The following is a 27,495-nucleotide window of genomic DNA, read 5'->3' as shown; positions in this document are numbered from 1 at the left end:
AACCCTGAACGAAAGTGGGAAGTCAGCGCAGGTGGCCAATGAGATGAGAAGATACAGCATCAAGGTTCTCAGACTATGTGAGACCCGATGGATCGGAAGCGGCCAGACCAGACCGTCTTCAGGTGAAACCATAATCTACTCCGGGCACGAAGATGCGGACCACAATCACACCCAAGGACTTGCGCTACTGTTGGCGCCAGAGGCTACAAGGGCGCTGTTGGCATGGAAACCCGTCTCACCAAGACTCATGATAGCCAGGGGCAGGAAGATTACCATCATCCAATGATATGCAGACACTAACACAGCACAAGCAGAAGATATATTTAAGCCTGTATATATACTTTGACTCTGTGAGGATTAGAGAAAATACAAAACAAATTCAAACTTGCCCACCCGATTCTTGTTTTGTAAAGTCACTAAAGATGTATGTTGTCCAATCATTCTGCCCTGGAAAAAGAATAGTTCAAAGAAATCAAGAAAAGGCCAAAATTATCTTGACACGCATGGCAATGATGAGCACATATAAATTTCTGACCATGACTCATGGGTGTAGCCAACAATCTGGCAACGTAGCATGAGGACATTTCAGTTCCTATTTACCCTTTTGAAGATTGATTTGATTTTGTCACTGAGAACAACACAACAAGCCTAATCACTGCACATCTCTGTCGTTTTAGGGGCTTTTTCACAACACAGATCAGTTTCTGGCTGGATGCAAACCTGACAGGTGCTTCCTCTGGGAACTACAAAATCAGATTATCATAGAAAGCACAAACTATGATGACATCGTCAGCAGGTGTATCTCATTTAATACCGTTGAATTAAATATTAGATGCTAAGTGCTTAAATTATTAAGTATTACCAAGGGAACTATTTTCACATTTTCAGAACAGAACCAGTTTAACAACCCAAACTGTACTGATGGGGTCATTTTCCTCTTTCTCACCAGCAGGCTCCTGAGTGTCATTTGAGAACCGGCCTACATTTCCACTGGTTCGACCACAGATTATTATCTGGTACTAATGGCTGACATTGGGATGTATCTTCCAATCACTGTCCAATCAGCTTCTTTCCTATCATCAGTGCTCTCAGTAATTCTGACTTCAGGTTCACCAATCTTGTGGTGAAAGTATGCAGAACTGCTTCTAGGCTGGGTATCAGGGCCATGTAGGTGTAGCAAAGCTCACAGCATGGGAAGTCTGGCGCTCAGCATTTGCATTACCTAAATAAGCTCTTGTCACTGGAGTGTTTAGCCTGTGTCGCTTGTAAACTAGATTTTAGGCCCATTAACAAAAGAGTTCCCCTTCAACATTGCAGCTGCTCGTGAGGAAGCTGGAGCTGACTGCAAGTTTTCCAGTATTTCCTGTCTGCAAACTTACACTTACACTAACTTTAAAAATGTTTATGTTCAAAGATTTTGTGTTTATGTTAAAATCTTAGTCATCTCCTTGCGAACAGAAAAATAAAACTCTCTAGGGCTGTCCTGTGGTGTCTTGAACAAGGTTTTGGTAGCAGATCCTTTGGGGCTTGTGGGACATCATGTATGTTGTGAACAGTACTGACTGTGAAGCACTGTGGTCAACATTGTTGTTTTAATATGTGCTATATAAATAAATTTTGATTTTGATTGAACTTGTACCAGAGCACCTAACTTGAGTCTGGGGAGGTAAAGACAGTTCAACACCTTGGGTTGTTTGTCAAGTCTCTTGTGCAGTTTTTGTGTTGTGGCAGGTGCTTTAGGTGTATCTTGGTCTGTGGTAATATGTAGCCGAGAGATTCACAACCAAAGTAACTTCTGCAAAACATTTCATTGGAACAAGATGATTGTTATTCTTTTCAGCCATAGTTTTAGTGTTGTGGCTGATCACTATAAGTCGGTGGTGTTTTGATAAGTCATTCTTGGGAAGCCCATTCCTCATCACATGTTGATTCTCCAGAGCACGTGCTAAAAAATGTTTTGTTGTTTATGGGAGAATTTTTAATTTCCCCTTTGTGGATTTAAAAATATGACTTGACCATGTAACTAACACTAGCGCCAGCACTGTGGGAAAATGCAGTTTTACTTCCTCAATATCAGTAAGCTGTTTTTGATACTGTACTTTCGAGGCTTAAGTGTTAGTTTTGATTTAAAAAAAACAAAACAAACTGCTTATGTGGGAAAAAATTGAAAGAAATAAAGGAGCAAAAGTCTGGTTTACTGCACGCAAAATACATTAAATGGACTCTTTATTAGCTAAACCTTACTGGTACTGGGTTGAACTCCCATCTGCTTTCAGAACTGTCTTCAGTTAGATTAGTAGATTCAACAAGGTGCTGGAAACATTCCTCATATGACAGCATCACACAGTTGCTGCAGATTTGAGAGCCTCATATCTTCATATCTGCTTTTGTAACGCCACCTGGTGTGGTCTTCTGCTGCTCGAAACATCCAACCTGTAGCCCATCTCCTTCAAGGTTATTTTGTGCATGCTCTTCTTGGTTGTTTGAGTTACCGAAGTCACGCTTTCTTTTGTCTTTTTCAGATCATTCCCAGTTAATCCCAGAGATGGATGTATGGGAAAATCCCAGATGATCAGTAGTTTCTGAAATACTTAGACCGGCCTGTCTGCATCAACAATCGTGTCATGTTCACAGTTGTGCAAGTCACACTAATTCCCCATCATCTTGACCTTGTCCATGTGGTATATGTGATTGTATTAATGAACAGTTGAACAACTGTACCAAACACTGTGGCAAGTCAGTGTATGCTACAGCCTCAGCTGTTATTTTCTCTCTCTGGCGCGTAGTCATCTTTCTTCTCCCTTCTTATACTTAAACACCAGCAGGTCATCTTGGCCTTGTCTACATGGCTAAATGCATAGATAATTAACTTGTCCCATGGTTCCTAAATTTAATTTCATTAATAGACCCTCTTAATCACCTGGCACTGATGAAATTTCCATGCACACATTTCGAGCTTTTCACGAACAGGATGTCTAAAATGTGGTTTCCTGCAGTGTGACCGGGTTAATCGTAAAAAATCAGTTACACACATATTTTGCAGTTTTTCTGAATGGTTCAGACACAGGTGTGAACAGCCCACACAGACTGTTTTATTATTTCATACTGCAATAAAAAAGTATGACTCCAGCAGATCATTTTCATATATTATAATACAGATGCAGAATTGAAAGTTTATTCTTTAAACAGCCTAGTATTTTACAAGAAATAGATAACTACTTGGAACTTTTGAACTTGTCCTTAAAACAGGACATAAGTGGGCACGAATCCTTGGGCTCTACTTTGCTGTCATTATCCATGAACACCCAGCCAAAAAGAGGGAGGAGGGGAGGAAGGGGGGTGGGGAACTAAAGTGTAGGGGGGAACTCAATAAATAAAAACAAAAAACAATGGATATAATCTCCAATCTTTCCCAAGCTACCCCATTCATGTATCCACACTTCAAAATATATATAGAAAACAAAACAAAACAATGAGATACAGTTTAGGCCAAATTTTAAATTTGTTAATTTTGGATGAAGCAGCTGAAGAGATGTCAGCAAATCAGCAGACTCTCCATTAGTTTGACTTCCTTGCTCACTTGGTTGGGGGTATCCCTCGACTGTTTGCTCCAGTCTGTTTCTCTTTAGGGTTAAACTTTTAGATCAAAGGTCCATTTGCACCAGAAAAATACGCTCTGCCTCAATGGCCAGTGTACTCCTGATAAAAGGGAAACAGAAAAATAAAGGGTGAAAGTCGAGGAAGCAGTTGGGGGTTTGGGTAAAGCAGCTGCTGTTCAAATTGGATACAGTCAGTGGGGGTGGGGGGGTTTGCTTGGCTGCAGTCCCTTAAAAGTCCTCCAAAGTTTCAATCTCTCCCATATTCAATCTCTCAGATGACGCATTCACAGAAAAACCTGAAAATGTAAAAAGAAACAACTCAATTAGCACATGAAACATAAAAAAAAGTAATCATTTTTCAGATGGATGTTTGTCCTAACCTAGTAGGCTGGGGTCTGCCCGGACCATCTTCTGCTTCTTTTTCTTCTTCCCTGAGGTGACTGTCTCAAAGCGCTGCTGCTGCCCACTCGTATGGTTGGACTGGTAAACTGATGAAGATCCTGTTCCACCCCAGACAGAATCCTTGGAAAGAGAGAAACTTGCACTTAAAAGACGGCTCAGCTCTCAGAGAAAAGGCTCAACGCAGTCCCACTAGATATCGCTGAACATAATGATGAAACCAGAGCTAACATTAATGCTTCGAATTCACTGTGGAGGGAAATGAAGTGTGAAATAATAGGAACTGCCACCAGTGACAGCGTTAAAACTGTCACAAACGAACTGAGGTGCTAAATAGCAGAGCCTAAAAAAAAAAACAAAACAAAAAAATGCACCTTTTATTTATTTTTTTTCCTCATGTCAAAGTTTCCACCTGAAGACATTAAACACACGAGGCTACTGATGCAACCTACTGTAATTGAAACAATAAACTTGGGTGACGGAAGGTGTAATGGTGTCATGTACAGCTCAGTTTGCCCTTTGTTACATATAATTGTTTCCATCAGCGCCACCTTCTGATCAAGGAACAAACTACTCCTGTAATTCTACCCCAACTACTTTTATCATCAGAATCAGCATACTTTATTAATCCCTAAGGAAATTATGTAGGTTACAGTTGCTCCAGTACAGTAACATTAACAAAAACACACTAGACTATTTAACAATACAATATGTTAAGATATAAGGAATAGCACAATATATACAAATCACCAAATAATAAATATCCAGGGTTGACAGATGTGATTATAAATAAATATCAAGAAAATTGAAAGCAACATTACCGACAGACAATCTGACTGCACAGCTGGGACAAGCCAGACACCTGATGATTGTTCAGTTAGCTTTAAAAAGTTCACTGAAAGCCTTGCATTTTCTAAATATAGCCAAAAGACATGTGTTCACTGAATGGATGCCCCACTTTTCTTCACTACTTAGAAAGAGGCCAGCTCAAAGGTGTGTTAAACAGACAAAGGTGTCAAAGTAACACATCTGTCACCACAACATAGTGTTGCATGAGCTTCATAAGTGTAATTTTACAGATTATAGTATGATTAAAATCCTGGATGCTCAAAAATAACATCTTAAAAGTAAAACTATGATATACTACACTCAGTCCACTTTAATCCACAAATATATATATTTTTTATATAAATATGAGCTATCAAACTTTTCAATTAATGGGAGTTTGCTTTGGAGGAGTGACTGTATGTAAGCATGATCATACAGTCAAGGCTTCACATATTTAACTGAATTCTCTGATGTTTTGGCTATTTGATAAACTAAATTGTATTTTACCTTTTAATAAAAAACACAACTTACTAAAATCAGCCCAACCCTGATGGTAGAAGAACCAAACCTGTTAATATGATCAAGCACTTTGACATAAATTCCACTTTTACAAAATTATGACACTGAGTTTTTAGTGCCATTGTAAACAACACTATTAATGCGCAATATTGATGTGACATTGGGAGGTGTTGGTGTTCTGGACTGCATTGCATTTAAAAGTGTTCCTAATATTCTGCCTCCCTCATTTGTGGTAATGTGGTGGAAAACAATGTGAGAGTGCCCACTGTGTTTACAGTTCAAAGAAACCACTACACTCAGATTATTCTTCCAATAAACAAAAATGATTTTCATTCGCGTGTCAGGTTTTATACAAACAAAAGGTGCAGTGCTGCTCTGACTACAGACAACATAGACGAAAGGTGGCCTTCATGTTTTAGTAAAAGCAACATGGATTAATCCTTCATAACATTGATGTAGTGATAAAATTCACCTTTTCGACAATCTCTTTTTCTATTATTTAAAAAGAGCAGGCTAAAAAAAGAAAGAAAAAAGAAGTGCCATGTCGGCACTTGCTATGACTTAAGATTTATAAATTAGCTGATTAAAAAAAAAAACATTGTTATAGATGGCATCTTTCTGGGGTCATCTAAAGGGTGATGCAACAGTTTTAGTTTTTGCATACAGCCAGAAAAGCCACATAGTGAAGTGAAACATCACTTTCACCTCATTACAAGTCATATAAGGAAGTGACAATTGGTGTAACAACCCTTGTTCTTGTAAGTCCTGCTCACCTGCTGCTGCTGCTGCTTGAGGGCTTGCTGTTGTTTCTGTGGTGCCTGTTTCTGTTGGTTAGCGTTCTGTTTGGCACGACGTTCTAGGAACTGCTTGGCAAAGTCCTTGGCCTCGGGAGTGTCCCCCAGGTAGGCCCTGATGTAGTCGTGCACCTCGTACGGAGAGTCCACTTCTTTGAGGAAAGATGCAAACGTAGGAACTGGCAGAGAGGAGGAGGAGAATATTTGTGTTTGGCTTCCAGAAAGGGCCCATTAATAGTTCCTGGTGGGATGACTTAGTAAATCATATTTAAAGACTCACCATCCAGGTTGTTGGCCGTGTTGAGGGTGTGCAGAGTCTGCTCACACCATTGCATGAACGTGTCCTGTTGACTCTTGTTGACACCTTGAAACAACTTTAGCAGCTTCTCCTCCTCCTCCACCTTCTTATTGGCTCGCCCACTCAAAGAGTTACTTCATGTGCACAAACAAATGAAAGAGGAAGACAAAGTAAGTCACTAAGATCTGCGTGTTACTCATCATATCCCTCACGCTGCAAATCATGCTATTCATCACAGCCCGTGACTAAGAGGGTTTGTAAAGTTTTGTCACTCTAAATAAATACCTGAGGTTGGCGTTGCCTTTATTGTTCTTCTGCGCGTTGCCTTTTCGGGTCTGTTGAGGTTGCTGGACAACTTCTTTCACAGCCTCATCCCAGAAACCCATATTTGAGTTGTGGGTGTCACCCCAGATGCTGCTGGAGTCTGAGCTCCAGTTACTGCTGCTGCTGCTGGTGTTAACAGACCCCCACACAGAGTTACTCAGAGAAGTCTGTGAAGAGAGCCAGACACGTCTCAGGTTAATTGGCCCATTACATTCATGAGATATCAGTACATTAGTTGGTATATAAAATGCCTAAAAATGGTAAAAGACAACTTAAAGTTTCCAAAGAAATTGACTGATGTGATAGTTTTGTCCATCTATCAGTTCAAGAACCCAAACAGATTGATTTCTTAAGAAATAAAAGTGTAAAACTTCACAACTTTAAAGTCAGAACAAGGATGAGTTGCAAATATTTGGTTACAAAGTAAGAAAACAAACAGATTATGCGAAGATCTGCTGATTCTGAAAATCTGCGGATTTGCCGATTCATCATAACTGGTGTAGTTGCTGGAATTCCTTTTAGCAGAAGTGAAACGTAAAACCAGAAGAACAACAATTACTGCCTTGTGGTTAAAGTGCCTCGAATAGGGAGGGAGGGAGGGACAAAGAAAGACATTCTAGCCAGGAATGTGTTTCTGCAGATCATAATGATGCCACAGATGATTGAACACATTAGTCAAAAGAACGAATTAAAGTTTCACCCGACTGGCTTCTGAATTCTTCAGCTGTTGCTTAAACCGACCATCAATTTTTAATCAGTTCATCTCTGGTTTCAAGTAAACATCTGTGCCAAATCTGAAGAAACATCTGAGGTATACCTCTGATCACAGCTGTTGCTCGTGCAGAGGCATAAAACAGCAGATTTGTAAAATCACTAATTTAAAAACAAAAAAACAATCAAATCACAATTTTGTGAACTCCTCCTGGGATTTAAACGAAAATTTCATTTGTCAATATTTTGGATGTTATTAATGATATTCTGCCTTAAAATGCTGACTCCACTAACGACTCATAAACAGCTCTGCTTTTCTACGAAGCTCTTATTCTGTTTCAGTCAACAATATCTTTTGTTATTGTTTGTGTCACATACAGTTCTGTTTTGAGTGCGCGTTTGTGGGGCAACAATAGGATGTTGTTGCTGCTGTTGCTGCTGCTCCTTCCGCTGTTTCATCTGCTGGGCTTCCTCCCTCTGAATCTCCAGCAAAGACTTGGTGGCAACTGGCTGTTTGGCCATGTTACCCCAACCTGACAACTTGGCATGAGGCTGCTGAGCCTGCTGCAGGGCCTGCTGTTGCTGTAGCTTAAGGATCTCTTGCTGCTGACGTCGATGCTGTGAAGTGAACACAGTATTAATATACATATAAACACATACACACATATATAGAAACAGCATCTCAATAACAAGAAACAAAGTACTGATGACAGACCATTATTGCTAAAAGTATTCACACACGTACAAACTTGAGCGATGTCCCATTCTTAATTCATATGGTTTGATATGATGTTGGCCCACCCTTTGTAGGTAAAACAGCTTCAACTCTTCTGGCAAGATATTCCACAAGTTTAGCAGTGTTTATGGGAATTTTGCACCATTTTTTTTTTCGGAAGAGCATTGGTGATGTCAGACTGGCTTGTTGGATGAGAGGGCCTGGCTTGCAAACTCTGCTCGAATTCATCCCAAAGGTGTTCTCTCTTGGGTTGAGGTCAGAATTCTGTGCAGGCCAGTGAAGTTCTTCGACGCCAAAGTTGCTTATCCATGTCTTTATGGACCTTTACTTTTTGCACTGGTGGAAGGTCTTGTCGGAACAGGAAGGGGTCATCCACAAAGTGTTCTCACAAAGTTGCAAGCATGAAGTTGCCCAAAATGTCTTGGTATGCTGAAGCATTCAAAGTTCCTTTCACTGCAACTAAGTGGCCAAGCCCAACCCTGAAAAACAACCCCACACCATAATCCCCCTCCACTAATTTTACACTTGGCACAATGTAGTCAGATAAGCATCGTTCTCATAGCAACCACCAAACCCAGACTCATCCATCAGATTGAAAGATGGAGAAGCGGGATTCATCACTCCAGAGAACACATCTCCACTGCTCTAGTCCAGTGACAGCATGCTTTACACCACTACATCTGATGCTTTGCCTTGCACTTGGTGATGCCTAGGTGCCTGATTTTATACACCTGAGGCCATAGAAATGACTGGAACATGTTAATTCAATGATTTGGATGGGTGAGTGAATACTTTTGGCAATTCAGTGTATGAAAAAATTAATATAGTGTATACAGACAGGTTACACTTTTGAAAAGCACATAACAGCAGCAGTTCACTGAAAATTAAACTGGTCCACTCTTCTTACCTCGTCCCGCGCCTGTCGTTCTCTCTCTTCCTCCAATTTCTGGATCTCAGCCAATGACAGGGCATTCTGAGTCTGGTTTATAGTGTTTGGTGACTGCTGGCCCCACTTTGATGAGGATGGAAGCTGTGGACCAGGATAAGGCATTTTGTAAACTTTAAAGTCATCTCGTACTCTGTATTTTTAATAAATAAGGGTTATGTTTATACCTTCATTTGTGCAAGCTGCTGCTGTTGCTGCTGCTGTTGTTGCAGCCTCCTGAGGGCCTCTTGTTGCTGTTGTCTCTGTCTCTGCAGCTCCTGCTGTCTTTGGGCCTCCTGGTCTCTCCTCTTTTGCTCTTCCTGTTGTTGGGCCAGGGCAGCTGCCACTGCAGCAGCTGCCACCTCTTCCTCTGCTCGCTTCTCTTCCTCACGCCTCCGCAATGCTTCCAGTTCCTCCTGCTTTCTGCGCTCCTCTTCCTGGTGAAGCAGATACAAAAACTCAATAAGCTCAGTGCTGGGTTCAAGAAGAGGAATTATTAGACACGATTTTGTACCCTTACCTGTTTGCGTAGGAACTCTTCTCGCTTCTTTCTCTCCTCCTCTTCCCTCCGCCGTTCTTCTAATCTTCGAAGAGCTTCCTCCTGTGCCATTCTTTCCTCTTCCTCCTTTTGTCTCCGATGTGCTTCTTCCTGTTCCCTTTGCCGTCTTAGTGCCTCCTCCTTAAAATTCACAATGTTGTGTCAGTTCAAGCCTCACACCAAATGAACAAATCAAAGGGTGACTCCAAAACATAAAAACCCAACTGATATCTTTTTTTTTGACTACCCTGTGGTTGTTGTCATTGGAAAGCAACATGAATAAAGCCTGATTACAGCTAGTCTGTAAACAATATTACTAAGAATTTGCTAAGCAATGAATGCTTAGCAAATTCCAAGCGACACTGCTTACAAACTAGCTGGTGCCACCTTTTTTACGTTACAATGCAACTCTGACATACTGTATCTGTATAAAGCACCTGATACATCAATACTGCCCTTTGTTTTGTTTTTTGTCTCTACTACAAAAAAACGATCAGGAAATGGGTTCTACTTTACAGCTTCAACAGGCAGAAATCTAGAGGGAAAACGTCTTTCCCTCTATACAGTAAAAGTCAATTCCGCATTTCTAGCTTCATGGGTAAAAAGTCTGCTCAACCCACTTTAACATTGAATTTTGCTGCCCATGTGAATTTTTCACTCTTTACAGTACTGACCTAAGACTCCCTTCATTGGTTAGAATTTATTTAAAAGACAGAAATGAGAGGCCGGAGGTGCAGAAGAGTCTGCCCCCTCTTACACTGTGTGAATAAGAAAACCTCAAAGATTGTCTTTTGCCCAGTGCCACTAAGACATGTACTCATTCCATTTTTAAGTGCTTCTATGAAAGCGTTCCACCTGTTTCTGCCGTGCAAGCTCCTCTTCTTCCAAACGTTTCCGTTCCTCCTCCTGTCGAGCTCTCAGGGCATCCTCCAACCGTTTCCTTTCCTCTTCCTCCCTTTTAGCTCTCATTTCTGCCTCACGCCTCTCAAGCTCCAGCTGACACAAAGGAAAATAATGAACTTAAGGCATTGTTCACAGAAACGTGATCTCAAAATAATAGTCGGACATTTCAGACTTCTATTGCTGTATTCCAAACTTCTGAGATCTTTAGAGGTTAGTAGAGACACTGTAAAACACTCGTAGACCAAGATTTTTAATCACCTTTGCATTCTTTGCCTTCTCAAACTGTTGCATCTGCTCAATAGTTGGAGCCTGTGCCATGGAGTCTATGGGTAAATCCCATACACTGCTGCTATCCCACGCTGTTGAAAATGATTCAATTTTATACATTACACTTGCCACAAAAACACATTTCCATCACTTCAAGATACTAAAGTAAGAAACTCACTGCTCTGAGAAGCTTGTTGGAGGTTAGTTGTGCAGGAAGCCTGAGTAGACGGGTTCTGCATTTCCCACACAGAACCAGAGTCTTGTACAGACAGAGATCGGGTAACAGGAGGTAGGAGGCTCTCAGATGCTCTACAGTAATATAAAGCAAACACATTAATGGATTCAGTTTCCCTTGATGTCTCTAGAGGTAACATTTTTAAACACTGAAATACTTATGATAATAATGATGCTATCAACCTTATCTTAAGAGCCTGGTATTGCTGTTGAAGCAGGTTGATCTGCTGTTGGTGCTGCTGCTGCTGCTGAAGAGGAGCTGAGCTAAGAGCTGCAGCTTTCTGCTGGGCCAGGGCCTGAGCATACTGCTGCCTAAATGGAGGAAGATGGGTAGATAGTGATTAGGAAAAAAAGCAGTATAGTGGCTGGGGGTTTCGTAGTGTGGAATCAAAGCAAAAGCAGCATGGGTTTGAACACTTTCAACCCTTTCATGTGGAGTTTGCCTGTTCTCCCTGCTGTGTTGCAGGTTTTGTCTGGGAGCTCCTGTTTCTCTTGGCATTAAAAGCATTCCATAAACCTTTTTTTGGTAAATAAAACCACAAATAATGTGGACAGTTCACAGTTCCATCAAGCAAGGCAGTTATTGATAAATAAGATGACATTCAACAAAGTCAGATGCTGATATTTATGCATTGTGTCAAATCAATATTGGACCAGCTGCTTCTTCTTTCAGCTGCTCCCTTTAGGGGTCGCCGCAGCAGATCATCTGACCCTATCTTTAGCATCCTCTTCTGTCACACCACACCCTCTCATGTCCTTCACTGCAGCCATAAATCTTCTTGTCCTCACTAGCTAAAGTGGAACTTTTTTTTAAACCAACTCAATGTTTGATGAAGTGTTGAGTCAATAAAACTAGTATTTTTAATCGAAATAAGTTATTGTTGCACAGAAAGCAAGAATAAATAAGCAATAATGTCTCAACTTAAACGGGAACTCTACCAGTTTTACACACCACAGTCTGTCTGCAGGTCTTGGGCAGTAATACTTCATATGTAAACCACTTTGCCAATTTGTTGCTTCAAAGTGAGCTGTGTGAATTTGCTGATGTAGTGTTAAATCTGAGCCTGGCATACCTGAGGAGGTATTGATATTGGAACTGCTGTAACTGGTAAAGGTTAAGAGCAGTGAGCTCCTGGTGCCTCTTCAACCTCTCTTGATCCCCATCTCCCTTCAAAACATAAGAAAAAAGAATTACAATAAAAATCATGTTTTTAAATCAAGTTGGAGAAAAAGCAAAGCATTAAAAAGCTTCCGATCTCTCTTTCTAGCTGCCCATCTAATTCAGCATCACAGGGAGGCTTGAACTGTTGCCTCTCACTAGGTGAGAGGCAAAAAGAGTTCATGTTATATTGTGCTTTAAAAGATAATACAAGGAGGTTTCCTTGCGTTTCTATACACACCCTTCTATTTTAAAAAGGGACTACTACACCACCTACAGGATAAAAGGTAGTACTGATTCTACTTCTGATTTGAAAAACAGTCCCTCCACATTTAAGAATCAAATGGAGAACACTTTGCAGGATACTTACCTGTAGAGGTGGAGGTGCAGAACCTGAAGTAAATGGTACCCTGCCCCAGATCTTCACGATCTCTCCCAGAGGCTGAAATACTTCATCACACCCTCTTTTGACCAAAAGGTTCATTGTGAAGTACCCAGCCTGAAACCACTCTGTCATCTCATGGTTACTGAATGGACCTAAAGGAGCACAAAAAGACAGCAGAAAACATTCAGGAGTCTGTTTTTAAGACAAAACTACAATCTAAGCTACACTCTGACCAGATGAAGTCCAGGCTTACCCTGTATCTCCCCCTGGGGGTCTTTGTAAAACCACTTGAGAGCAGCTTCATGGGTCAGGGGCAGGCCTGCAGGCTTGGGCTTCTCTGAAGTCTTTGCTGCAAGTCTGTCATCATCCACCCCACTGTCCTGTAGGTACGCTACCATCTTTTCCGCCTCCTGGAAAGGATTTTTTTTGTTTTTTTTTAAAGAAAGGCATTAAAATTACTCCTAAGCCAAATCAAAACTGACACAAAAGACTGCCTTGTCTCAGATGATTAAAAAAAACCCAAAACATAACAGCTTCTTTCTGAGCAAAGAGTTGCTTTTAAAAACCTGATCATTATCCCTCTGGGGTCCAGGGAATAATTGGCCGTTTTTGATTACTTTTGATTTTACCTATATTTCGCCTTCAAAAACCTTTTATCTTGCATTGTTTGGTATCAATATTTTGACATACTATATTAGTACAATTGATCTAAATCAAGACAAAAAAATTATCTGAATAGAAAAAAGTTATTTTTTACTGTACAAACCACAAATATGCTTAACGAATCATTTTCATAACTTGAAATGCAAATAGAAATGGCAAATTTCTAAAAATTATGCACAAGTTCTGCAAACGACAAAGTTATATGGTACTATTTACCTAAAAATGCAGCCAAGGTCTCAGGTGTTTTTTATATAACAAATTTCCCACGTGTGGGACTAATAAAGGTTATCTTATCTTATCTTATCTTATAACCATTTAAAACTATTTACAGAACAATCAGGTGTGCAACATCAAATAAGAAGGCACGCAAATTATTTATGCAACTCCAAAGTTTCTATCCACTATAAGACAGAATTCCACAGGCCTAAACCCTGCAGGTCTGACAACAGGAGGGGTATCAGTCCTCTCTTCCATGTGGAGACAGCATTTACACTGGAATCTGCCATTTGTGGCTTCTTTGGATCAACTGTGACATTTAGCAGTATAACTGACACACAAAACAAAACAATGACTACACAACACACTAACTATAGCCTCCAAACACTATTAACGTCACTAATGTCTCACATATGAAAACTTGCTCTGTCTCTTTCTTTCGCTCACCCGCTTTCTCTTGCCAGTGCCACTCCTAAAACTTCCCTCTCTTCCTAAACAACCAAGTGCCACATGTTACCATATCTTTTTTTTTTTTGATTGACTAGCATGGTACGCTTTAACACCAATAGGTAAGGGGTGATTTTTCTTTTTTCACTCACAAGCGGAGCGTGTTTGGTAGCGCTGTCCTTAGAAAACGCTGTTTTTACCGTTTCTTCCTGCCGTAAACACCACTGTTTTGTTCAGAAAAAAACTCTTCATAACTCTGGTTCTACGTGGCCCATCGACACAATTTAAAAACTGGTATATAGTTTGAAGTCCACACTTTTGACCCAAGTTGAAATGGAGACTTTGGGTTGCTGCGTCGTCTTAAATTGGTTATGTGAATTTGACGCACCGGCGCGTCCATAGACCCCAGAGGGTTAATGAAATTAGTCAAATGTCTGGTATTATAATATTCTTGATATAGTTTCTCCTTTAGCAACAAGATTATAACTGATCTCATGACTGTGGATTTCTGGTTGATGACCACAGTCCTGCTGACACACCTTCATGATAAAAGTTTACATAATTACCTGTTCAAAGTGTTTTAATCCCTCGTCTTCATCAGTGTCATGTGACACAGTGTTGGGCCTGCCAAAAGGTGACATTATATTTGAAGGAAATGGTAAAGGATTGTTCATTGGCACAGAAACCTCTATGGGCTTTTGCTGTGGTATATGGAGAGTAGGTGATGGAGCAGAAACTTCTGTATGGAAAAAAACAAAAAACAAAATGTTTGTATTTTTGGCACATGCAGAAAAAATAAGTAATATTTACAGTGAAACTGCATAAAAGTCCCACCTGTAAGGGTGGTAGAAATGTGGGTCATAGGAAGAGATTCCAGTATGCTATTAGACATGGGTACATGCACAGGGACTTTGCAGGGCTCTGGGGGGAGTTCCAGGGGTGGCTGTCGCTCAGCTGGCCTCTCAGGGTCTTCTGTCCTGCTAGGCAGGTTTGGGGACAAAGACTGAGCAGGAGAATGGGGCTCTGGGACAGTTGGAGGAACAGGTGGGGCCTCCTCTGGTACTCTAGCCAACTCTAAAGTAAAAATTACAAATCACAATATGAAATTGTCATAAATAATAATTAGGTTTTGTAATATTAAAAAATGTGTATTAAAATGTGTGCGTTGTGTCAACGGTGATTAGTTGATATTGTATCACATCCACATAATTTTCCACATTCTTTTGTCATGTTTGAATCACGCCTTTAAACAGCCATCATTTTATTTTAGAAAAATGGTTGAAGCACAAAACAGGCCAGCATCTGCAGCGCAATCCATTGTGTTTTTTAGTGTCCTTGAGACTGTGGCTGAAAGACTCCCACAATTTCTCCTTACAGACAATACTTTGACTGAAAGTATATTAATCTAAGCAACTGCTGGGATGTATATGAAATTTTTGCATTAGTACATCTCAACCAGTTTCCAGTCAACATGCTCGTCCACTAATGCTAGGCTCATACTGCAAGACCTTATAAATCACTGAAATCTGACTGATGACAAGTATTTTTCTGGAATCTTATGTTACTGGTCATACTGCAGCACTCACACTAAAATCTGGTTCTGGAAACTGCAGACAAAATGTTCGAACTATAAGAGATTTTTTTTCCCCCCTTCTGTACATTGAAGTTCATACAGTAAGAGACCGCCATCACCCTGAAGGCTGAGCTTGGCTTCGGGGAATGCCATTTCCCAAAAGTGAAACAGCCCAGTCTTTTTGTGCGCTTCATAAAAAAGACTTTCATTTCCAAAGTGCTTACAAAACTGTGAGTCTTACAGTCTATTTAGATGTACTTCTATGTAAAAACCGTGACTGACCTTTTCGGTCAGCTTCTCTTTTGGCCTCGGTTTCTGTCTCTTTGGTCTCCTTGGGTTGGCAGTCTTCGTCCTCCAGGCCCTCTTCACACACTTCCAAGGGTTTGAATTCAATCTCTGCCTCTTCCAAGATCGGCTCCTTGGAGGCTTTCTGCTATTATGAAGGGAAAAGAAAAAAAAAAAAAAACACTTTTGAAAATTTGGCACACATATCCCTTAAAGCCATCAGCGTTTTGAAGCCAGTTCAGGATAGTCAAGTCTTTCCATTTATCAGTATAATGGTTTCTGCCTGAAATCACCTTGAGTGACAGAAATGCCCCCGATGAGTCAAAGGTGCCCGCCTCCTCGTCTGCATCCTCCAGACACCACTCTGGCAGGCTGTCCCTCTCATCTTCAAGGCTGCCACTGCCTGACCTTGGCCTCCTGTAGCCACGCTCGTCTTCTCTTGCATCAAATGGGAAACGGCGACGCTGGTCTGGGTGTTCCCGCCACCCTGCTGACCGAGGCCCATCTGGAGAGACAAAATAAATACAAAAAAAACATTGGAAAATAATGAGAAAACCATTTTACTCATGATATACTTTAACTTCATGCAGATGTTCAGCAGTAATACATTTGCCTGTGCAAGTGAAATGCAGTTTAAAATAAAGAATCAATGGTGAAGAATCACTCATCTCACTCTTAGCACGCTTTGTTGGCTGGTACTTTATAGAAGCAGTAAATTACTGACAGCCAAGCTAACAAAACGCCCATGATACAGAAAGAGGTGGAGCTGGAGAATTCAACTGAATTCAACTTTGTGCGCTATCATGAATACCAAAAACCAACCAGCAGTTTGGCTGTGAAACAAAAAACTTTTTTCTCAAACAGGCAGTGGCAGTCACCACAAATACATTTATCAGAGATAAATGTATCGGTAACGTGGACTGTGCAGTGCCCACCTGGGCTTGGGGGGCACCACCGGTCATTGTCCCGCCGAGAACCTGCCGGGCGCCAACCCCCCTCATCATCCTCACCATTCTGATCATCACGAGAAGTACGCCAGTTCTCACTTTCTGAACGCGTGAAGTCGTGCTTCCTCGGGAGTCCTGCTCCACCGTCCTCATAATTACCTCGCACTGAAAACGATGGAGTGAAAGGTAAATAACGATTATATTGACAATGAGATCATAATTTGTGTTACCAAACTCATGCCTCATCGACATTCTTCAAAAATCTCAACTTCCTATTGGTCAAAAGTTCAACTTGCATAAACACACTTACTGTGATTGATCTGAAAATGTCCTGGAGCAGCATCTGTCACAAAAACAAAGCAACAAATAGATAAGCTAAGTTCATTCGCCCCAAAAGATCACCACATATTGATTATTTGAGGAGCAAAATGTGACACCAACCTGGGTCTTTTCGACCTGGTTTTTCAAACCTTCTATCTCCCCTATTGATAGAAAGAAAGTCATTATATAAAGTTATGACTGTTATGCCAAAAGGAAGAAAAAAAACGTCAAGCTTTGACAGAAAAAGATGAACATTTTAATACCTTTCTTCCCAGCTTTGGGAGCGATGCATCTCCCTTACTCCACGACCAAAACCTTCCACATCGTCAAAACTTCTTTGGTAAAACCCTCCATCTCCTCTGCCCCGACCTGAAAACAATCACAAACACTAATGAGATTCAGTTGCTCATAATCATATTCCACAGGCTTTCCTTTGGTTGGGATATTTAACACGGTTATAAAGGAACAAATGCCGCTAAGATACTCCAGCAACTCCTCTTGCAAATTATTTGCATTCAGCATTATATTCATCAGCAGGAGTTCTACCATGGTCCATAAACCCAAATCTGCTGAATCATGATGGTGTACTCTCCATTCACATTTTTATCCAGAGGTGTACAAGAAAGCAGCTCCTGAGATTTTTAATTGAATCTTTTCTCTCATGACTCACAGACAACACCCTTGAACAAGGACAAATCAGTTTGGCTGATGAAGTATTCTGCAATGTTTTACTGCCATAGTAAATGGCCTGTATTTGTATAGCGCTTTACTAGTCCCTACGGACCCCAAAGCGCTTTACACAACCAGTCATCCACCCATTCACACACTGGTGATGGCAAGCTACATTGTAGCCACAGCCACCCTGGGGCGCACTGACTGCTTCTAGTGAAGAACAATAACTTACTTTCAGACTTTTTTGTGTCACTGACTAACTTTCTATTTATAATTAAACTGCCTATCTATATAGCTATAGCGTGACCTCTTGATCAAACTTTAAAGTATTAGTTCAGGAAAAGTATACCTGACATGACCAATGCCAGTAAAAACAGTTCTTTTGTTTATGAATATTAATAGCTATTTCTGATTAATATTTAACCTCGCCCACACTGTGTATGTAAAACTGAACATGTCGACAGCAAAAGATCAACAGTCCAGACATCAGGGCCTTAAATTGTTTAAAAAAAAAATGTAAATAAATAATCTGAATTTCAAGACCAAACTCTGGTAGCTGGTAACATAGCAGTTTCTATAAAAGACGTTTGTTTCTTAACACGTTATATTTTAGAAAATTATTACAGATAAAAGGTTAAGTCTTTGAACTAAGTCAAAGGTCAATGTGAAATCATAGTGACATACTGTTGCCACACACTTAACATGACCTCTGTCTAACACTGCAACTTTACTGGAGTGCATTAGCATGCAAGAATCTTGAAATATTACACCGATCCTTATTGCAGCCTACAGTTTGCAAGCAAGCCATGCCATCATTATGTAAATGCCTCATCTTATTATTTACAATTTCCAAGAATGATGAGCGAAAGAAGAGGTAGACTGATTTTGTGAAAAGCCATGTAGATGGAAAGCTGAGAATTACCAGCAACACCCACCTCTCCAGTCAACGGTTTACACCAGGAAATTTTACAAATTTCCTTTGGAATAATCTGGGATTCACAGATGAACACTTTATGCTGGCAGAATGTAATGAACACTTTATGCTGGCAGAATGTATATCCTTTGCTCCAAGGCTGACTAACAGTAATTTATTTTACTCTGGTGTGAGAAAATACTCATTTTTTTAATAGATCTGCATCGTGACTACGCCTAAACAAACGTCCGTCTGCTTTCAGAGACAATCTTCCACCTTTAGGGCACATCAGTGCGAGGCAACATTTTGCTGAGTAAGCACATCACCTACGGGATACTAGTATTACACTATACTGTCTCAAACTCTGGACACACTGCCAGGCTGTTTTAAAGGCACTTTAACTGTATCCAGTTGTCATGACTTTCCTGAAACTGCATACACACATCAACTACACACAGATGTGTCTGTTATACTGTGGGGGCACTTGGTTCTGTTACTTCCTTTATTTTATAGAGGGAAATCAAATAAAAAGTTGTCAAGAGGGATCACTTTTATCTTGTGACAAAACATTTCTATACTGATTCACTGATTAAACGTGTGGGAGCTTCTGGACTGGCATCTAAAGGCCTTTAACTTCCCTGGACAAATTTGCAGGATTTATTTTTTGAACCAAGCTCAGTTTTTCAGCTCCAAATAAACCGATCTGACCAATCAGACCACTGTAGGGCTGCTCGATTATGGCAAAAATGATAATCACGATTATTTTCACTGAAATTGAGATCACGATTATTTGACGATATTTATTTAACCCTTTAAGACCTACTATAGAACCAAGTCCACCAGAGCTTATATTATTTTTTTTTACATGCTGTAGTGCCATTTGTGGGAGCATTTCAAGTTGCTATACATCAATACAACTGTTATAGCCCATATTTTAATAATATGTATGCATTAAGTCCATAGTAATTACATAAATTGCAAAAAAGTGCAATAAACTACAAAAAAATTGAAAATCGCTTTTGTTTTGTTTACATATATTTCTACTTGGAGAAATTTAAGAGGTTTATCCCTCAAAACTTTAAATACAATAAAGTTGCAAAAAATAGTTTCCCACCACAGGAAATTTATTTTGAGTGTCTTCATAGTTTTATTTTGGAGATACAGCAATTTTTATATACTGCAGGAAAAACAAAAAACAATCCTATGATGCAAATTTGCAAAGAAAACAGCATGTGCATCATTTCACTGTGGGAAGTGTTACGAACAGCTGATAGGAACGGCAAAGCCTGTTTCTGGAATATTATGTTTTTGTTCCTGCAAGCGCTTTTTATGCAATTTTTGCAAAGCTATATGTGGAACGAAACCGTGACCGAGGACAAGCTGATGGCATAAGATGTAAGTACAACTCCTCCGGTTTCATATGCAAAACAAATTATTGCGCTAGCTTACACGGTTCAGGTTCTACAGGGATTTAAAAATAGTTACGCAAAACGGAGCGTGCTGCTCTGACCGGCTTTAAAGGGTTAACAATGACTTTAAAAAAATAATATAAAATAGTGTGCAACACCACTGAAGTTTTTTTTTTTTTTAAACTCTTTTCAACCAACGGCAGTCACTCTCCAAATAACTTCTGCTTAGCTTTCCGAGCTTCCCTCGGGTCCTCTTAATCAGCGGTCTCCAACCTTTTTTGCACCACGGACCGGTTTATGCCCGACAATATTTTCACGGACCGGCCTTTAAGGTGTCGCGGATAAATTAGGGAGGGGCTAATAATCGGCTCAGTCATTTTTAATGATCGTTGAAAGCCCAGATCGTAATCGTGATTAAAATTCGATTAATTGAGCAGCCCTAGACCACTGCATTTGGTAACAAAGCAGTGGTAGCTCAAAACACTCTTGTTGGAAGAACACAGCCTCATTTCTCCAACAAAGAATTAAACCTGTCTGTCTAGAGATTAGATCCAACATATTACTTCTCCTTGAAATTATAAAAGGAAACACAACTTACTCATGTATTCATGAGCTTAGATACATTCTTACCTCTACCCCTTGAAGTACTTCGGCCTCTTGGTGCCCCTGCTATCAGCCCACCTCCACGCCCTGTGAGCCGAAGTACAGCTGCACTGTTTACAGACATGGAAAAATTTCTCTGCAAATACAAACAGAAGGGAGGGGAGCAAACGGAGGGGAAGCCAAGTCTGAGCTCTTGTCTTTGTATCCGCTCTGTATTATAAAGCTAAATTAGTAAATACAATGCATATGCCATTAAAATAATAATATTGCAATTGGCCTCACGCCAGCTTGACATTAATGTCATTGTTCTGATCTGGTTGATACCTGTTCCTCCTCTGTAAAAGACACGAGTGCCAGAGGTGGCAGGGGCTCCTCTTGCAATATGGGCAGAAACTCCTTATCGTGTAGGTCTATAGGGATCTGGACAACACAAACGCACAGTACGAGTTTTCACAATTAAGATACATTTCATTCAATTTTCAAAGACTATTATAGCACAACAAAATATGGGGGATGAAATTCAATCTTGGCAGTCACACACTTTGTATGAAAATCCCAATGGCTACGATCTTGCGTCAACATCTAACGCTGACGTTACGGACGTACCCACCTTGTTATCCTTTACATAAAGTGCTAACATTTCTTCTCTCCCGTAGCGATATTCTGCAAGTTTATACTTTGGCAATGCAGGTGAGAGGGGTGGAGAGGCAATAGCATTGCTGCTTCCACCACCACCACCACCACTGCTGCCTCCTCCTCCAGACAGGGCACGCAGCCTGCAGACAGAGACAAAGCAGTAAAAACATAACGGACAGAGAAACATCAATCAAGCAACAGGTCTCAACATGAACGAGAAAACCTGCACTAGGCCCACGCAGAAAACCAGTTTCACAACCTAAAAATCACTTCATCCACACCAATTATTAAATCACGCCAGTTCAATTACCATTCTGGTCCAAAGTTAAGTGTCTGGGTTTCGGCCATTCTCCCTTGAAGTTCTGCAAATGTGGAAATGGAGGTAAAGGATTAGTGCCAAACATCTGCCATCCCCGCCCCCCAAAAAAACAACAGCAAAAAAGAACACATAGACAGTCATGCAGCCTAATACTGCTTATAAGTGTTACTGCATCCATTCAAAATTGGATGTGTGCATGTCTTGACTTGGAAATATAAATGGGTATTCCAAAATTGCATGTGGCATAAACAGACAGGGGAACTGCAGTACTGGTCTGCACCTGTATATACAGTTTTTACTTTAATTGCTGAAAATCTTGAAAACTAAAACTCAGGCATGTCAAACACATTAGGGGTTTGTCCCTGGCTTTAATGCATTTCAACTCCTCAGGCTATGTAGCCCATCCCACAAGCACACAACCAGTGTACAATTTCAATGTGCTAAAGCTATTTTAGGACATCTCTCAGCCCGCAAGGAGGCTGTGGCAGACACCTGTAATTGACGACTGAGATGGACTTTCTTTCAGCAAAAACAACTCTCCCCAAAATAATCATGTTATGCCAGCATCATTAGTTGTTTGTTTATGCTAGTGTCCCTACTACCAAGACGTTCCCTTCACCCTTAACCTGGAAGCACAGATCTAAGGCACAGGCCTTCCTCAAACATCAGGCACAAAAGGCGACAGCAGACTTACAATAGCCTTGACCATATGGAAGCCTGAATAAGCCACGTGTAAGTTGTAGTTACAGCAATAAATACAGCAACCGGAGGGGGGCTTGCGATATTTGTGGTGTCTCTTCTGTGAGTTTAGGCACACTTTAAAGCTAGACCTTTGATTGGCCGGCTTTATATAACGATACGGCGTGTTTGAAATTATTAACGCGTAATCTGTACACAGCAATATAACTTATCAGTTTTATGAAGTCAATGTACCGTTACAATTTTGTTAAGCAGCTTAAATGGTACAAAATACGAGTGAGCGTTAAACTCCTGTAAAGTTTTCGGGAAAGTCACCGAGTCCATCGTTTAACTCCTAACAAAACTACAGTAGTCAAACTCCAGCCTTGATTACGTACTAAGTGAAGTTAATGTTGCTGAATAATGTTAAAGCTGGCTTTGCAATGCTCGCTGTGATGGTCACTGAGGAAGGTTCAGCAAATCACCCTCAGCTGCCAGCACTGCGTTAGCCAACGCAGCAAACTAGCAAGTCCTGTAAACACCTAACGTGGATATTTAAAGCATTCACTGCACATTCGTGACTGTCATTATCCAGCATGTTTTGCGACTGTTAAATGCTCATAGTGGGGTTATAGACGTGCGGAAAGGTGGCGGCAGAATTGTAGTTAAAGAAGCGCTTTACTGCCTGGTGCAGAGTATTTTTTGCTATCCAGAAAGACGATGGCCAACGGTGGTTATCCCAGCGTGCTAGCTAACTAATTAGCCAGCAACGTTTAATCCCAACCTAGCTATCGTATATGTGTGACAAGTAAAGGCAGACGCGTGTACTGACACTGTTTTAGTTTATCACAAGAGAGTAGGTAAAGCTTATAATTCACATAAACTGTGTAACACTGCTCCGGAATAAGTTAATCCCCCCCTCCCATCCAATCACCAATGCTTATAGCTAGCATGCTAACGGGTTAGCCAACTAGCTCCACGCGGCCTCCCGAGCAGCCTGGATCGACGACTACCTTTCCTTGTCAAAACGGCCCGCACACGGAGGCACTGGGGCCCGGTGCTGCAAGGCCAAGTAAACATGGTGGTAGAACCAACAACCCCAAGCGCCCCAGATCCTCGCAATTTGCCCCCCTGACGTGGCGGCTACCTAACGCGAATGATTTTTTCCTCGCTAGTGTGTCAAACTTTGGCTGTCTTACCTCCGCTTGTTCTGACAGCACAAGGTTTGTATACGAGCTGTGTGGCTCTCTCTGGGCTCTCTCTCTCTCTTCGTTTTCCACAAGATGGCTGAGCGCAGGTCACATGACAGCAGATATATAAACCCGAATGCCGAGGACAGATTTGCTGACTGCTACACACAGTAGCAGCCTGTGGTAATGTTCTGGCTCATAATGTTAATTTTAAATAAAGTGAACTTTGTATTTATCCCTTAAAAACCTTGAGAAAAGGACGTGACACGGGCCTCTCCGCAATAAGCCAGTAAACTCAGTATAATGCAAACTTTGCATATGTAACACCATATACGAAACATGTATAAATGGCTCACTGTACAGCAATAATTGTATAGACTACTGCCATAAATAAATACAACTGTACTGGAATACTATAAATGCCATTAAAACAGCCCTTAACATTTTGATTTCTGTTTTCTTTATTAATTTGTAGAATGATAGGAAAATAGCGCTGTTTTTGATATGATCCCATATTAAGTAAGTACAGGCCCAGTATTACTGATATCACTACCGACACGTTAGGTCGGTTAGTTAGTCAGAAATTTCGAGTTTTTCCGAGTTCGCAGTTGGAATTTTTATCTGATTTCGAAAGTCAGAGAAGCAGATAAACCAATTTAGCAATCGAAGATGGCAGCACTGAATATAATCATATATAATAATATAAACATTTTAATGCCTATTAAATACCTGCTTGTGTTACCTTCCACAATAATTAGTTAACACAACAAAACAAACAAACTTTTCATTGTTTTGTTTTTGGAAAGGCACCACTAAAGCACAATAAGAGAGAAGGCACATCTTGCTATATACAGCTGTGTTAAAATATGTTATTATTGTTGGCTGCTTGAGGTAACTTGTGTTTAATTGTATCCCCATGTATAAAAAGGTACTTCTCAAAAATTTGGAGATGACACTCTAAACAGAGAGCTAGAGAGAGTGAAATGAGGGGTTCAGTAAAGGCCAAATTTGCTTTGTGGTCCTCCAACTCAGAGTTGTAACACAGTCATGACAAAGGTGACACAGCCAGACAAGGTTCCTTTTTTTGGTCAGCTTTGAGAACTACCACATTTTACAGTGCAAGGCTGAATATGGTATCCAAGACTCCTTAGACAATAAACAATTCAGTTCACTTACATTCAGTTCAGCATTGATGTGTCACTCTTACATAATGCTTAACTAACAGGTTATACCAGTAGGCCTGGTCACTGGTTAATGCAGGCTAGTGCTTAGCCAAGTGAGACCAGTGAGTGTTAATATTGGCGCTGTCGACCCTGCAGGGCAAAATAGCATGGTGGATTTAGGTATGTGATTTTCCTTTTTGGATTCAATGCACGGATTTCTCCACCCCAAGACCCGAAATGCATGTGGTGCTGAGTAATTATAAAGTTTATGTAAGAGTATGAGCCAGCTGCTTGCAAAAACTTCGAGGTAAAATAAATCAGGTAAAGTTAGTCGGACTGGTAAACACTTTTTAATGAGCCTTACTTATCTGTATTGAGATGAATCTTCCCGTGGCCCTAGCATTACACTTTCTGTATCCATTTTTACTAGCCAGTCGGCCGAACAATAACGACAGTTTGTTATTTGTTTGTTTGCTTTATTTTTACCAACTCATGTAGAGATCTATAGCTAACAAAAACAACTGCAGTTACACGTAACATAAAGATTTTTAATTTTTAAACTACTACTAATTGTGAGCTCAGGACCTGTTGTTGGTTTTGTTGGATTACGACGATGCTGCATTTCGAGCTGGCTCGTTGGTCTAGGGGTATGATTCTCGCTTAGGGTGCGAGAGGTCCCGGGTTCAAATCCCGGACGAGCCCACCGTTTTACTTTGTTATTTTGAATTGCTATTAATAATTCTCCTTGTTAACGTTGCCAATATCGCTTTCGCAGATACGTAATTAAATGCAAATGCGATGATATTTAGGATTATAAGACAAAGCTTCTTCAGAGTGAGAATCTTCACCGCTGCAGCACTCAATCTAATGTCGATAAAAAAAACTGTATTCATATTTACCACGCGTGCAAACGCGGTAAGTAGCAACTTGTAAGACAGAAGATTACAATTTAAGCGTGCGTTTTACTGTGGAACAAAAAAAGGTTTGACCCCGACGTGATTTGAACACGCAACCTTCTGATCTGGAGTCAGACGCGCTACCGTTGCGCCACGAGGTCTGTGGCATAAACCTTGTATATGCCTATCATAAAGGTGGGCATGCTGTGCTGTGGCTACATATGGTCTTTAGCTTGTGTCACTAAGTGATATTTTATGAAAAACGTCGAAATGTGAAAATTCTGACTTTAATCTCAGAATTCTGGAAAAGAAAGAGTGCCCACTTTTTTTTTCCAGTGGCCCTAATCCTCTTCCGTAATAAGTCCTAATCAGAAGGCCTGTTTTTAAGTAAGACAGTAAAAACCTTGGGGCTGGCTGTCCACACTGGTATTACATTGTGGGCCCAGCCATTAGTCATTTGTATATAGTATATATAGTGTACCACTGTATCTTTGGTAAGTGGCCGGTTAGCTCAGTTGGTTAGAGCGTGGTGCTAATAACGCCAAGGTCGCGGGTTCGATCCCCGTACGGGCCACAGTTGCGTTTTTTTCTCCCGTCTTTGGGAAAATTATTTTGCTGCTCGATTTTATTACGGTGTGAAAACAAGCCGTGTCAGCAGTATGGATGTATTTGGTTCGGCGAAAAAATAGAATAAAATAGCCCCATGTTATGGCCAAATATAGACACTTCTAGAACGGCAAATATTTGTAGACAGACTACGAAAAGCCATAATATGCAGTACATATAAAATATAAACATACATATAGTTCATATAAATCAATATGGATTGAAGTGAATTTGAGTAGCCTTCCTCTAAGGAGGCGTTGGTGGTATAGTGGTTAGCATAGCTGCCTTCCAAGCAGTTGACCCGGGTTCGATTCCCGGCCAACGCAGGCTATTTTCTTTCTTTTTTTTTTTTTAAATAAATTTCTTCCAAATCCATAAAAATACAGTAGTTGAAACTGTTATCGTAATGTTGTTACTGCATGTGCATATGTTAACATTCATATAACACATATGACAGTCTGGGTGTGACTCATCTAGCTGGCTGTTCCTTTCTGTGTGGAGTTTGCATGCTCTCTTGTGTGAAAGCTTGTGTGGATTTACTCCGGTTTCCTCCCACAGTGCATGGGTTAGGTTAGCTGACGTGTCAATATGACCATGAATGGTTTATCTGTCTCCCTGTGTTAGCCCTGTGATAGATAAAAGGGCAACATTGTTCATGGTCAGTGTTGGGAAGGTTACTTTTAAAATGTATTCCACTACAGAATACATGCCCCAAAATGTATTTTGTAACGTATTCCGTTACGTTACTCAATGAGAGTGACATATTCTGAATACTTTGGATTACTTAATATATTATCATGCTTCTTTACAACTACATGAATGTACTATTGCTGTGTGATTTATTACTATTACTGAAGGTTACTCGCCATACCAATACCAACTAGATTTTTAAATCTTAATATAAAATGAGTAACAGTAGGGTGGACAATAGGTAAGGCTGCGCTTTTTGCAACGATCTCATATAGAAAATTATTCCGAGGCTCAGAACCGTAGTAAAGACACCTCTGGCTAATACGGTCAACTTTGCTAGCAAGAGACAGAGAGAGGAGTTGAAAGGCTGCTCCAGCGGAACTTATTGTTTCGGAGGAAAACAGGAACACAGCGTACAGTCGAGTTTTAATAGCTTACTTACAACTGGGCTCGTCAGGCACTCTTCTTGGCTGCAGTGGTTATTATTATATTTACATGTTTCCAGCTCCCGTTTTTGCTCGATGACAACTTGTACTTTTCGACTCTCCTTTTTCTCCCTCCTCGCGCTCACAGACACATAACATAACGCGCTCTCTCACCCAGGAAACACGCAGAGCGAGAGCGTCACCCTGTAACCATGGCAACCGCA

General features: G+C 40.6%; 2 protein-coding genes and 4 non-coding genes across 11 annotated transcripts in view; 4 read left to right on the top strand and 2 right to left on the bottom strand.

Annotated features, from left to right (window-relative positions):
- The window catches only part of kncn (kinocilin), a 63,599-nt gene that overhangs the window by 27,322 nt on the left and 8,782 nt on the right, over positions 1-27,495 (top strand). The gene's annotated exons all lie outside the window — the stretch shown is intronic.
- gigyf2 (GRB10 interacting GYF protein 2) lies at positions 3,036-27,307 on the bottom strand. 6 transcript variants are annotated; one of them, XM_085253694.1, is made up of 29 exons: positions 27,289-27,307; positions 21,615-21,666; positions 21,279-21,444; positions 20,993-21,088; positions 20,696-20,804; positions 17,335-17,440; positions 17,192-17,232; positions 17,061-17,093; positions 16,739-16,915; positions 16,097-16,308; positions 15,801-15,951; positions 14,780-15,019; positions 14,512-14,684; positions 12,873-13,029; positions 12,605-12,771; positions 12,149-12,243; positions 11,259-11,387; positions 11,020-11,150; positions 10,833-10,933; positions 10,527-10,667; positions 9,654-9,812; positions 9,322-9,570; positions 9,116-9,238; positions 7,851-8,090; positions 6,723-6,928; positions 6,420-6,571; positions 6,119-6,318; positions 3,980-4,121; positions 3,036-3,895 (listed from the first exon to the last, which is right to left on the bottom strand). In XM_085253694.1, exons 2-29 carry the CDS (start codon positions 21,650-21,652, stop codon positions 3,828-3,830), a joined length of 4,002 nt encoding a protein of 1,333 aa, XP_085109820.1. In that variant the 5' UTR covers positions 21,653-21,666; positions 27,289-27,307; the 3' UTR covers positions 3,036-3,827. The 6 variants fall into 6 exon arrangements, with proteins under 6 accessions (XP_085109820.1, XP_085109821.1, XP_085109822.1 ...); XM_085253695.1 differs by lacking the exon at positions 27,289-27,307 and adding an exon at positions 23,501-23,622 and having other exon boundaries at positions 15,801-15,948; XM_085253696.1 differs by lacking the exon at positions 27,289-27,307 and adding an exon at positions 23,501-23,622 and having other exon boundaries at positions 16,814-16,915.
- On the top strand, positions 25,285-25,356 carry trnap-agg (transfer RNA proline (anticodon AGG)). The gene has a single exon. It is a non-coding gene; the product is annotated as a tRNA-Pro (tRNA).
- On the bottom strand, positions 25,640-25,711 carry trnaw-cca (transfer RNA tryptophan (anticodon CCA)). The gene has a single exon. It is a non-coding gene; the product is annotated as a tRNA-Trp (tRNA).
- Positions 26,051-26,124, top strand: trnai-aau (transfer RNA isoleucine (anticodon AAU)). The gene has a single exon. It is a non-coding gene; the product is annotated as a tRNA-Ile (tRNA).
- On the top strand, positions 26,411-26,482 carry trnag-ucc (transfer RNA glycine (anticodon UCC)). Its single transcript has one exon. It is a non-coding gene; the product is annotated as a tRNA-Gly (tRNA).

The sequence above is a fragment of the Mchenga conophoros genome, linkage group LG18 (assembly GCF_057382185.1).
Source record: "Mchenga conophoros isolate Kocher_MC1m ecotype Shallow Benthic linkage group LG18, M_conophoros_male_GT1.1, whole genome shotgun sequence".
Taxonomy (NCBI): Eukaryota; Metazoa; Chordata; class Actinopteri; order Cichliformes; family Cichlidae; genus Mchenga; species Mchenga conophoros.
The sequence above is the reverse complement of the archived record's forward strand: the minus strand, read 5'-3'. Positions and strand labels throughout refer to the sequence as shown.

What these genes read in the sequence shown, in the direction of transcription:
- gigyf2 (XM_085253694.1), bottom strand. Translation starts at nt 21,652, where the DNA reads ATGGCCGAAACCCAGACACTTAACTTTGGACCAGAATG. An exon ending in CCCCCAGGGGGAGATACAGG is followed by an intron (nt 12,772 to 12,872) that starts GTAAGCCTGGAC and finishes GTGCTCCTTTAG; the next exon opens with GTCCATTCAGTAACCATGAG. An exon ending in CTGCACCTCCACCTCTACAG is followed by an intron (nt 12,244 to 12,604) that starts GTAAGTATCCTG and finishes TATGTTTTGAAG; the next exon opens with GGAGATGGGGATCAAGAGAG.